Genomic DNA, 14283 nt, shown 5'->3' with positions numbered 1-14283 from the left:
ATCACTATAGTAAGATTGAACAGGTTTGTAAGAAATATTTGTTCTTTTCACGTTCAACAACTACTAATTTGTCTTCAAAACATGAATCTAAAGAATACTTGCACATTATTTATGGAATTAGTTTTTGATAAGATTAGATGCTGCTAGACTTTAATCAGGTAAAAGTTTTTCGCATTATCTTTACTTTTAATGAGTTCTTCATTTCCAGAAACGTGTCCGTTTGGTGACGAGCCCGGAATAGTGTTTTCTAATAAGACTTGTGAAACCTTTGTTACCAATGAACCAACTTACTGCTACCAAGAAGTCGTTCGCCGCCGCTGCTGCAAATCGTGTGGTCTTCAAAACACAGGCGTACCAGGTGAAGTCACTTACATCTATTCAATATAGAGATATTATTATACGAGTTTGTGTGCTGTACTGGTTTTACGATAGGAATGTATACCTGTCAACTCTCACGCATTTGGCGCGAGTCTCACGCATTTGTAACAAAAATCACGCTCTGGTGCAACGCTACTATAATCACACGCTATTTTTAAATACAAATATTTCATAATCGTAGTTTGTAGTTTAGAGCTGAATGAAATTATATTCTGAGTATGCAGGGTATCCGTGTTCGTTACCTGCTACTAGTAATACAACATATCTAACATGCGCTGTTCGGTAACAACAATCTAGTAAAACTTGCACTCGCTCGATTTTATTTAAATGCTGAACAAACCCTGTTTTCCTGACATGAACGTCAATTGGCTGTTGGCTAATTATCAGCCAATGAAAATCACTTTATGTCCGTAAGGATTTGCACGGTATTTCGTTGATTACAGCCTTTAAAATTAGCGAATGGGATTGCCCACCCATAAGACAGACTTTAGAAATAGCCTATCATTGGATGGCACTTTGACATCTTTGATCACGATTAAAATGGCCAATCCGGAATCTCACTCACCCTGCTACAAACGGGAGATAACTAAGGAACTGTTAAAAAACAAAAAGTGCCACCATGAACTACGATACGCAACATAGGAAGTAAACATCATTTCATCATCTGAGTTAATAACTGTACTCCCAAATTACTACCTGAAAATCTCAAATCTAAACTACAAAACCGTTATCATTATCAAAATCGTATCTCCGAACAAGGCTGTCGAAAGGATATTTTAGGAAGACCGTGATTGTTTTTCACGAATCGCTGTCAGGTGCTTTATCTATAGGTCTGCCACTCCCCAGGACACTGCCAACGTAGGTCGCCTATATGACTGCCTCCCCCAAGACTGGTTGAACAAATCTAAACCTGCATCAGACAGAGATCAAATGGCATACATAGTTTAGAGAGAGGGTGAGAAAGGCAGCGGTGATGGCAATGATGAATTCATGTCAAAACAGCAATGATATCGTGTTCACGAAACGTAAAACGTACTCCCAAATAACATTGTATTCAAAATCATTCTTCACTAAGAAAGAGGATTATCTATTAAAGTAAATAAATTACCTTTTCCTTTATTGTTCTAACAGCATGTTTAAAAAAAAACTTTCAGAGATCTACATTTTAGGCTTAAGCAAACAAACAAAAACCTGGTTTTATCCCCTGGACCCCTTGGGCAGGATTGTGCCTTAAATAATAAGGACTGTCTCAAAATGTTTCAACCACAACTAGAAGAAGACGACGAAATGACGTTTTATTATCCACATGATTCAACATAACCGAGTTAATAAAAATCACACGACGCTCACTTGTAATAACTAATATAATGACGTAATTTTGGGAAGTGACATCATAACATGGGTATGTGAAATATGACGCCACTTCGTCGTCTTCTTCAGTTGTGATTGAAACATTTTGAGACGGTCCTTGTTATTCATAAAAACATAATATCTGCATGTCTGAAAATTCATGTATTACCCACTCTCGCTCGAGCAATAGAAAAATCCTGACACTCGTTTCCTAAAATCAGTACTATACACAAGTTTGTATAATAATCTCTATATATTCCACATGCACAGTTTAAGCTAGAACTAGTGAAACAATATCATGATATGACGTCGTTATTGCAATTATTGTTATTACACGTGTTCTCCTAGTTCGTTTGAAAGCGTGTTTTGACACGGTCCTTGTTATTCCTTAAAAACATATTCTGGATACCGTAATATAAATAAAGTAATTATTACACTCGCATGTGAGTCGTACTAATTTTATGAAACACTCACTCGGGCAATACAAGAACCCCGACATTCGTTTCATAAAATCAGTACGACTCACCAGCTCGTATATAATAATCTCTATTTATGGACCTCTTATAGGACCTCTTATAGCACCTCTTATTAGCCGCGTGGTTCAACATAACCGAGTTAAGAAAAAACATACGAAGCACACGTGTAATAACAAGTAATCAATGATGTAATTTTAGGAAGCGACGTCATAACATAAAAATAAACTAGTGCAATGTGTTTCTTGTTTTCAGAACATTGGCCAGCTTTCAATATAAAGATGCTATTGAAATGTTTTAGTTTGATGTATTTTAATGCATACGTCAATTCTGATGTAATACGCTGCGGGGAGGGTGGTATTTGGCGGGAATCAGCTCGGTCGGTTGAGTGCTAGATCGAACCACTTCTGGATCCATTCAACTGATTGGGGGTTTTCTCGTTCCAGCCAGTGCACCACAACTGGTCAATACAAAGGCCGTAGTACGTGATTTCCTGTCTGTGGCAAAGTGCATATAGAATGACCAAATGTTTGACATCCAATAGCCGAACCGGCCTCGGTGGCGTCGTGGTTAGGCCATCGGTTTACAGGCTGGAAGGTACTGGGTTCGGATCTCAGTCGAGGCATGGGATTTTTAATCCAGATACCGACTCCAAACCCTGAGTGAGTGCTCCGCAAGGCTCAATTGGTAGGTGTAAACCACTTGCACCGACCAGTGATCCATAACTGGTTCAACAAAGGCCATGGTTTGTGCTATGCTGCCTGTGGGAAGCGCAAATAAAAGATCCCTTGCTGCTAATCGGAAAGAGTAGCCCATGTAGTGGCGACAGCGGGTTTCCTCTCAAAATCTGTGTGGTCCTTAACTATATGTCTGACACCATATAACCGTAAATAAAATGTGTTGAGTATGTCGTTAAATAACACATTTTCTTTCTCTCTTTCCAATAGCCGATGATTAATTAATCAATGTACTCTAGTGGTGTCGTTAAACAAAACAAACTTTATGTTAATATCGTAGTGCCGTGACCTGATTAATTTGCATCTAATTTACATCAAATGTTCTCAGTTATCAAATTCTGACAGTATGTAATCTGAAAAATAGCACACTCATACATATTTATCATGGAATCATACTTACTGTGACCTGATAACCCCTACATGATAATTCGAAATGTTAGTATGTCACTGCCTGATAACTCCTCCGTTGCTGGCATGATAACCTCGGCGTTGCTGTGTGTTATTATGTCACTAGGAAATGAGTTGTGCGCATCATGGATGTTTGCTCAATTTTCAGGTAGGTCGTTTCCTAATTTATTCAACACCCATTTACAGCAATATTTGTTGAACTGCATCAATAAATATAGCATATACACTTCCCGTAACATGAAATTACCTCTTATTTTTCAAGTTTACATTATTCGCTTTCATTCTGAACTAGCCAGCTTTTTTAATTTGACACAGCAGACTTTATTTAAAATTTGGAAACACATAATAATTTTTTGTCAGGTTATGCCATTCCCAAGATGCTTTCGGGCACCTGCTATTATCGGACTTCCGGCAGTAGCTTCTACACGAAAATTCTAATAGTTTCCTTACCGCTTTTGACTGAAACGTATTACAAAAGTATAACTTGAAAGAGATTGTAAGAAAAAACAAAACAGGTTACTACGTTTTGATATCGTTGTTATTTGGCTCGGTTCAATAACGGTGTAACAGGCAAGCTAAACCAACCTCACTCACTCACTCACTCCTTCTTAATAGATGGGGAAGTTATCAGAATTCTGATGGAAGTTCCACACTGACAGGATTTGCACAGAGCTTGTTATGTACAAACTATAATCATAAGGCTTTTAACTGCCAATTGGCGACATATTTTTTAATAAACATTTAATTTTTTCATCAAATTCAATAACTAGGTGACTGGGTGACTCTAATGTCACACGATCCAGATGACAACTCATGAAATGAGTAATACATTTGATTTTGTTTTTAATCATCATAGACTGCCTGTATGGAGACAAATTCACTGGCTGCAAGGAACAATACTGCGATCGACTCACCACCGATGGAGCACGGTATGATGTTGGTTGCTGTGGAACGTGTGGACTGGCAACATTAACAACAACTGTGGCACCAACAACTGTGGCACCAACAACTGTGGCACCAACAACTCCGGGTAAATTTGCTCTCGTTTAACTCTACAAATGTCCTTATAAAATGTACTTATAGAGAGCCACTGACCCTAGTGCTATATTATTGTAATGCTAGTGTCATGGTATGTTATATTTTCATCGCGGGTGACGTCAAAACATTTTTTTAAAGTGAAATGTGACTCGTCACACAGACTTTTCGTGTATTTATGAACACTACCGAAAGGCAGATTCGTTACTGTATACATGTTGGTTCTTAATGATTATTGAAATTGTGTTCGCTTTAAATTGTTGATTAAATAACTTCCTACAATGTCAACATCTTACAAAGTAAGAAGCTATATTTATAGTTTTACATTATTATAAAACCTGGTTTTTTAGATGTCGGAAATATCTACTGGCCCCTAATTAATTTTGTTGAGTATAAAACAATTTAAAGCTACTGTCTCCGTTGTCCGTCCATGCATGTATATGTGTATTGTTGTGGATATGTTTGTGATTATGTTTGTATATCGGTCTGTTTCTCTGTCTGCCGGCTTGCCTCACTCTCTCTGTGTGTGTGTGTGTGTGTGTGTGTGTGCATATATATCCATGTATGTATGCATTTGTGTTTGCACTAGTGCGCACATGTGTATTTGTGTATATGTCTAATAATATTTTCTCATTTTCAGGCACGTGCTCTGATCACGTGACAGTCACGTTCAATGGGAGATCGTGTTCAGAAGTTGTTGCAGAGTCAGCGTCCAACTGCTACATGGACTCTGTCATAACGTATTGCTGTGGTTCATGTGCACAAATTTCCACTGGAACACCCGGTATGTCAGAAGAACATCATCATCACAGTTTTGTATATTAGAAACTAAAACAAATTCTATCCAGAATAAACTGCCGATATGTTTTAAACGTCATCCCAGCACATTGGGTAAAGTAAAGTTTGTTTTATTTAACGACGCCGCTAGAGCACATTGATTTTTTATCTTATCATCGGCTATTGGACGTCAAACATATGGTCATTCTGACACTGTTTTTAGAGGAAACCCACTGTCGCCACATAGGCTACTCTTTTTACGACAGGCAACAAGGGATCTTTTATTTGCGCTTCCCACAGGCAGGATAGCACAAACCATGGCCTTTGTTGAACCAGTTATGGATCACTGGTCGGTGCAAGTGGTTTACACCTACCCATTGAGCCTTGCGGAGCACTCACTCAGGGTTTGGAGTCGGTATCTCGATTAAAAATCCCATGCCTCGACTGGGATCCGAACCCAGTACCTACCAGCCTGTAGACCGATGGCCTGCCACGACGCCACCGAGGCCGGTAGGCACATTGGGTAACCAACGGCTATCAGATATCTAGCATATTGTGTTAATTGTCCCTCTCCCATACAGGTAGCACTGTACCAAACAGCATTTGAGGGGGTGAACGTTCAAGGTGAAATGGAATATTTAATACAACCATCGAGTCATGTCTTCGTAGGCAAATGTGAAAGTGTTTGTTGTCAAAAAACACACCAACAGTCAAACTTTTAAATAAATTATACACGCATTTTCAGTTTTGAGTTTAATAACAAAACAAAACAAATTCATAAAAATTAACTGGATTTTGTTTAACAAATAACTCTGCAAGGAATTTACAACGTTTTTGTTAGCAGTTTGGGTATTAAAGGGACATACCCTAGTTTTTAAACACTAAGGCATATTTTTGACTATTAGAAATGATACTTTACTTAGATTTCATTGTTTAGATTATCCATTTCTGTACATTCAAAGTGTTTTTGGTCATCCTGGTGTTTTTAATATCATAAAATGCATTACTCATATTTTTAAAAACGCACGTGCGTCTGAGAAGTAACAGTTATGGAGTCTATTTTTAGAGGGTATACCACCGTTTCAAAGTCACACACTCATGTTTCACTCAATTGTAAATGTGTTACAGGTTTGTATATGGACTAAACTTAGAGTGCATTTCCATGGGCTGAAACTAGGGTCTGTCCCTTTAAGAGTGTCAACTCTCCTAGTGCCTTATTACCTTGCATGTTTCAACGTTGATGATTATGTTGTAATCGTATCGGGAAAACAAAATTGAACACCCGCAGTTGAACAAAAATATTTGTTGTGTTGTACTAACTTGTAGAACCTGTAAAAAGCATGTCAAATTATTACTTAAAATATTATCGTGATAATTAGCACACGTTCTGACACGGCAACTAATTACGCAATGCTATATTCTAGCGTCAGCTTTTACTACGCAAAAACCTACAATCTTTGACATTTTTTGGCCAAACGTGCTCAAGAAATCCTCAAATAAATTGTAAAAATAAAACTTTTACCGAGTTGTGGTATTCCCATTCATAATGAATTCAAGTCTTAAAATTTAATCAGTGAGGCGTGTTGGAGAAAATTTCGTCGGTCTCATCCGCAGTTTGTATTTTCGTACAAGTCGAGCAAGTCACGTGGCATTTCGTACACTCCATCAAATTTAGATTTTCTCGAAAATCCTGTATTTTTCCGCAAATGAGACGGTGTACTTGTGGTATGCATTGGCTACTGACCAATCAAAACGCATGAAATTTATCTTTAAAAAAATATAACAATATGTGACCCACCCTGGCGAATTCAGTCACATGTTGCAAAAAACTGAATTAGACTTATATGCATATTCTTAACCTGTAGAGTCTGAGCTTCAATGTGATTATATACTCTTCAAAAAAAAGAAACGCAAAAGGGTACAAATGGGTTATAACTCCGATTTTATGTTTCCTACCGGTTCATGCTTTGTGAATATAAGGTCATTGCATGTCCCAAACACATTCCCACGGTTACATTCGATAAAACGCAGCTACTGTACAATAAAGTTCCAAAATGTGAATATTCGCAAAAACGCAGCCACGTGCAAACCATGTCACCACTGCACGTGCGTTGTCTGCACGTGCAACATGAACACCGACAGTATAAAAGTGCAGGGTGTTCGCTTGCCTGGCCTCTGTATCTGGCCGACAGTTGACAATCCAGGACATGCCACGTCTCAGTGAACCGCAGAGAAACAATGCCATCGGCAGACTAGACGCAGGCGAATCCAGAACGGCCGTTGCCAGGGCATTCCATGTGTCCCCAAGCACCATCTCCAGACTGTGGGACCGTTACCAGCAACATGGATCAACACGTGACCTCCCTAGATCCGGTCGACCACGGGTCACTACCCCCGGGCAGGACCGCTACATCCGGGTACGCCACCTTCGGGAACGATTGACTACTGCCACCTCCACAGCCGCAGCAATACCAGGTTTGCGCAGGATATCCGACCAGACCGTACGGAACCGCCTACGTGAGGTAGGAATTCGTGCCAGACGTCCAGTTCGAGGTGTCATCTTAACACCACAACACCGTCGACTCCGACTGCAGTGGTGCCAGATTCATCGACAATGGCCTCAACTGCGATGGAGACAGGTGTGGTTCAGTGACGAGTCCCGATTTCTGCTCCGACGTCATGATGGAAGATGTCGCGTGTATAGGCGTCGTGGTGAACGTTATGCGGCAAACTGCGTGCAGGAAGTGGACAGATTCGGCGGGGGTAGTGTCATGGTGTGGGCAGCCATCTCACACACTGGCAGAACTGACCTGGTCCACGTGCAGGGCAACCTGAATGCACAGGGCTACATTGACCAGATCCTCCGGCCACACATCGTTCCAGTTATGGCCAACGCCAACGCAGTGTTCCAACATGACAACGCCAGGCCTCACACAGCACGTCTCACAACGGCTTTCCTACAGAACAACAACATTAATGTCCTTCCTTGGCCATCGATATCACCGGATTTGAACCCAATTGAGTTCCTATGGGACGAGTTGGACCGACGCCTCCGACAGCGACAACCACAGCCCCAGACCCTGCCCGAGCTGGCAGCAGCCTTGCAGGCCGAGTGGGCCACCATCCCCCGGGACGTCATCCGTACTCTGGTTGCTTCAATGGGCAGGCGGTGCCAGGCAGTTGTCAACACACGCGGAGGCCACACCCGGTATTGACTCCAGATGACCTTGACCTTGGTGGTGTGTCCTATCACTTACTCACAATGGACTAGAGTGAATTGTGAACAATCCTGCAACATTTGGTAATTATCGGACTCACCATTCAATAATTAAATCAATTCTCCAAATGTTACAACAATGTGGTTTTGCGTTTCTTCTTTTGAAGAGTATATATATATATATATAATTATATATACTACTCAAAAGAATTTAAGGGTCAGACGATATTTTCGACATTATTTTCTGAATGTCAATTATATTAGCTAGACCATAATGTCACGCATGGTATTGTTCCATTTTGACGAAAGTGGGTCTAAGCAACCCATAAATGAATTAAGATCCACTGTCATTGACACTGTCGACTAGTTCTAATGGCGAAAACATGCTTACATTTGCATGTAAATTAGGGCGAAAGCGAAAGGTCTGCTAAGTGCCCGTAACTTGCTTTTTCACAAAGCGCTTCATTTGCACGCTTTACACGTGTATTCCATGTTCCCAATGCTGAATTTCCGTATAATTGGAGCTTGCGTTCGTGTACGGTACACACTCCAAATTCGACAATGGTACGACTTCAACTGACTATCGAAGATCGAGGAAGGGCTATTGCTTGGCTTCAGGATGGCAATACGCAAAGAAATGTTGCTCTGAGACTTGGTGTCAGTCAGAGTGTCGTTGGCCGACTGTGGCAACGGTACCAAGCAACGAATTCTGTTCGAAATCGTCCACGTTCGGGAAGACCCCGAAGCACTACAAATAGAGAGGACCGCTACATCACAAATATGGCTCTACGTCAACGCACAACCACTGCACGCCGATTACGTGACAATCTGCGGACTGCGACTGGAACTCGAGTGTCTGATCAAACCATACGCAATCGTCTGAGAGCCAATAATCTACGCTGCCGTCGCCAGGCTGTTCGATCACCACTCCTACCACGTCACAGAACGGCCAGACGTCACTGGTGCACGCTTCATCTGCGGTGGCAACGTGTTCAGTGGGGTCGAGTGATGTTCACTGATGAGTCCAGGTTTAGTCCCCAGTTCAACGACGGTCGGGTTCGTGTCTACAGACGTCCTGGGGAGCGCTTCGCTGACGTTAACGTTAGACAACGTCACCGGTTCGGTGGTGGCAGCGTCATGGTGTGGGGCGGCATCTCTATCCACCACAGGACTCCCCTCTATGTGGTGGATGGCAATCTGAATGCAATCCGCTATCTGAATGAGATTATCCGGCCGTTGGTTCTTCCAGGCCTTCAGCAGATTGGCGGCGGGGCAGTTCTGCAGGATGACAATGCCAGACCCCACCGCGCCAGGGTGGTAACGGACTTTCTCAGACAACAAGGTATCACCAGGATGGATTGGCAAGCATATACGCCTGACTTGGCCCCAATAGAGCACGCCTGGGACGAATTAGGCCGGAGAGTTCGGGATAACCATGCCCCTCCGGCCAACCTTCATGATCTGGGTCAACTTTTCATGGCAGAGTGGCAGGCCATTCCCCAAGAGTTCTTCAGACGTCTGATCAACAGCATGAGGCAACGATGTGTCGAGTGTATTCGCGCCAGGGGTGGATTCACACACTATTAAACGAATGTTCTAATGTGTAAAATCCATGTTTGACAACCTTCAACTTTGACAGCATGTCATTTGACTTTCTTGTATACTGTGACGTTTATTTGTGTTTTTTTGTAAATATGGAACAATAAATATAAAAAATTGTGTAGTTTACATCATCAATCTAATACACTCTGAAACTTATTTGGTTATACATTTTTTACCCTTAAATTCTTTTGAGTAGTGTGTGTATATATATATATATATATATATATATATATATATATATATATATATATATATATATATATATAGTCACGAACTGGAGCAACAACAAGGCTAAGTTGTATTCAAATAATTTAATTACAAAATATATACACATGAATATCACACATCACACAACATAACACACCATCACACTACACATACACTCTATAATACACACCAAACCTAAACCCATCCCCAAAATACATGTATACAAAAATGTCTCGAACTAAAATACACCCCAGTTCATCTAGGGAAAAGTCTCAGCGCTGCAAAATACACATCTGAACGTTTCTGTTTCCAACATTCATTTACAATAGTATCAATAGTCACTAGTCACGCTCGTTCCAATAGTTACGCCTGTTACAACAGTAAACCGCTACACTGGAGCTCACTATGGCCATCTCAAGCCACTGACGATGACACTGGGTTGTCCATGTCGACTAACAACACGAGATATCATCACAGACGTTGCCACCTCCAGCCATTGACGAACATCACACAAGACCTCAACACGTTGACTTCGTACACATGTACTCCGACAACACCGGATTAGGAAGACTGGTCCCTGGTCTAAATTCGCTCCGGGACACTATAATGAAAATATAACATTTTCAAAATAAATTCATCCAGTAACCTTATCTTACTGGCGTAAGAAATCCATCTTACGTACTGCATCCCTGTAATAAATACACGTACATTTCTGTACACACACAGCAATAAATCACATTTAAAGCTAAACTCCATCTCACTTTGTAACTGCGCGACTTCACCTTACTTTATAAAATTGCGTGACATAATCGTTACGTTCAAACATGAAATATATATATATATATCTGTATATCTATATACACATTAATACAATTTATGATGAATAAATTACTTCCCAACTAAATACATATACAGCTCATGCCAATCCAATGTTCACCACAGAGAAACAACTTCTTTCTCCACATTTCTGGCACAACCGTGCACACTGCAAACTTCGACTGACTGCCCAGACCCAAGCACACACAAACTATTTTATTCACACACTCACACTTGCTGCACGTGCATTCCCGGACACTTCGCAACATACATTCTCGCACAGGCCGACTCAAGGCTATCGTTATAGCGACCTGGGCCCAGTAACACAAAGCACTCGTAACACTTACGTCAGACGTACACCACACATTATGTATGGTTTACGTATCACGTAAGTGTTACGAGTGCTTTATGTTACCGGGCCCTGGCCACGCTGAAAACTTTACCGTACAACTATCAAAACACGTATTCAAAACTCCATACCGTATAATTGAAGCTAAACGTAAAATAACACCCACATAACCTTGGATCTTGACATACATACTAAAAGGCAAAATGTATTGTGACACACAAAAGACAAAGATAATTGAAAATACGTTTTTACTGTCGTGTATGAAACGTTATAACATGGAAAGAGAAATGTCCGCACCTGCCATATGCATATGAGCCACATCACTAGAGGGGCTCCAGAGTGAAGTTCATACACTTAGTAGCGAGTGTGTCCACCTTGAGCACTGATACAGGCCTGGCACCGTCGTCTCATTGAGGCCACTAAACGCTGGAGAAAGTTCCTGGGAATGCCATTCCAGATCTGAGGAAGGATCAGCCGGAGTTCCTGCAGAGTTGTTGGAAGATTTGGAAGACGTCACAAGCATCGCTCCATTTCATCCCAGACATGTTCGATTGGTGACAAATCCGGGGACCTGGCAGGCCAGGGTAGCACATCAACATTGTTCTGATTCAGATACGAATGCACAACTCTAGCAATGTGTGGTCTGGCGTTATCGTGTTGTAATGTCGTCCAGGGGCCGTTCTGTTCTAGAAACGGTAACACAGTTGTTTGAAAAATTTCATCTCGGTACCTCACAGCATTCAAATTGCCTTCAATCACAACCATCTGGGTCCGGCCTGTGTCTGTAAAACCTCCAAAACGATCCCCTTCAAGAACACATGGCGTGACGTAACGTTAACCTTGACGTCTGTAGACACATGTCCTGCCGTCAGATCTGTGGAGTAGGAAAAGGAATTCATCAGCGAAGAGGACACGTCTATCGCAGGTGTTGTCTGCATCACTGGAGACGTCGACGTCGATGTTCTGGCGTCAGGATTGGCCTTCTGGCTGGGCGTCTTGCACGAATGCCGTAGATGCGTAGACGTCGTCGGACTGTCCTCGCTGATACACCTCTGTTGCCAGGAATGGTATGGGCTGTGAGGGTTGTTGGCTGGAACCTGTTTCGCAGATGCGTGGTTCGGATCCATGTGTCTTGGCGAGGGATTGTCACGGGTGGTTGGCCGCTACGGGGACGGTCCCTGACCTGGTTGTTTTGTTGATATCGTTGCCATAAGTGCCATATGGTGTTTTTATGGACGTTGAATTGACGTGCGACGTCACGCTGCAAAGTCCCAGATTCAAGCATCCCTATGACTCGCCATCTGTCATTTTCACTGAGGCGTGACATGACAAACAGTTCACTAATGGTGTTTTTCTGACTTCTGGACTTCTGAAGGCTGCACAGAGTGGCAAGGATTTGCGACTGAATATCTGGCCTTTTGTGGTGAACACTGGACAGGATTTCTCTCGAATATTCCATTTTTCTTGCACAAAGCATGCAATCGCTGCAACAACTGCTTGGTTGCATTTCTTCGAGCTGTTTCATGGACATTTTCTCTGGTTTACATCCATAAATCCATTCACAAATTTATTACTACAAACAATCCATGTCACAATAACTTTTGCCTTTTAGTATTTAGATTAGCTACCAGAGACTATTGCATTCTGACTTTTATTTGTTTTCTGTCTTGACTTGCTTTTGGGGGATTAGTAAATGTTCATGAAACAATTTAAACTATTAAAAACTGTTAGTCTGATGAGTCGCTTGCTGTTTATTTGGTATTTGAATATTCGTTAGTCAGTTCCATCGAATATTCGAATACCATTTTCACACCGAATACCGAACAGTATTTAATTTGGCTGAAAAGCTGAATGGAAATTCTTTAACTAATGCAGATGCTTTGAAAAGACGACTGAATACTATTGCTTAAATTTATTTCTCTCATATTTGATGAAAGTGGGACCAGAATAAATTTCGTTCGTTAGTTTCACTTTAAGTTCATTCTTCTCTCTCTCTCTCTCTCTCTCTCTCTCTCTCTCTCTCTCTCTCTCTCTCTTCTCTCTCTCTCTCTCTCTCTCTCTCTCTCTCTCTCTCTCTCTCTCTCCCTCTCTCTCTCTCTCTGATCACGTTTAACATCAGGTCTTTTTGTATTGTTGTAGGTTGTGAATATGGTGATAAAGCTGGACCCTGTAGTGTGGACAACTGTGCCTCCACAGAGTCAGATGGATCTAATTACTACGTCCGTTGTTGTGATACATGCAACTACACAGTGGCAACAACTCCAACCCCCTACTACAAACTACACCTCCAACTACTTACTACAAGTGTTAACTACTTACAACTCCAATACTACAACACCTCTACTACTACACAACAACACAACACCAAACTACTACAACACTAACTACTACAACACCAACTTACTATACTACCAACAACACAACACCAACCACTTACAACACAACACCAACTACTACTACAACACAACAACAACCACACTACAACTACAACACCAACTACTACAACAACACCAACTACAACAACACTAAACTACTACAACAACACCAACTACTACAAAACAACACCAACTACTACAACAACCAACTACAACAACCACAACACCAAACACTACTACAACAACAAAAACTACGACAACAACAACACCAAACTACTACTACACCACTGCCAACAACACACCACTACACCAACTACAACAACACCAACTACACAACCTAACTACTACAACAACAACTACTACAACACCAACTACTACAACAAACACCAACTACTACTACAACACCAACTACTCGGCAACAACAACTAACTACTACACAACACTAACTACAACAACAACTAACTACTGCTACAACACCAACTACTACGAACACCACTACTACTAACTACAACACCAACTACTGCTACAACACCAACTACAACACAACTACTACAACACC

At 41.4% G+C, this 14283-nt stretch overlaps 1 protein-coding gene across 1 annotated transcript in view; it reads left to right on the top strand.

Annotated features, from left to right (window-relative positions):
- LOC121381739 (zinc metalloproteinase-disintegrin-like MTP4) overlaps window positions 1-13733 on the top strand; it is a 71724-nt gene extending 57991 nt beyond the window's left edge. Inside the window, exons 16-19 of the mRNA XM_041511086.1 lie at window positions 209-358; window positions 4203-4376; window positions 5022-5165; window positions 13489-13733. Coding sequence (XP_041367020.1) covers window positions 209-358; window positions 4203-4376; window positions 5022-5165; window positions 13489-13733 — 713 coding nt within the window. The remainder of the gene's footprint in view (window positions 1-208; window positions 359-4202; window positions 4377-5021; window positions 5166-13488) is intronic.
- The last annotated feature ends 550 nt before the right edge of the window (window positions 13734-14283 follow it).

This window comes from Gigantopelta aegis, chromosome 9 (genome assembly GCF_016097555.1).
Source record: "Gigantopelta aegis isolate Gae_Host chromosome 9, Gae_host_genome, whole genome shotgun sequence".
NCBI lineage: Eukaryota > Metazoa > Mollusca > Gastropoda > Neomphalida > Peltospiridae > Gigantopelta > Gigantopelta aegis.
This window is presented reverse-complemented; position numbering and strand designations above follow the sequence as displayed.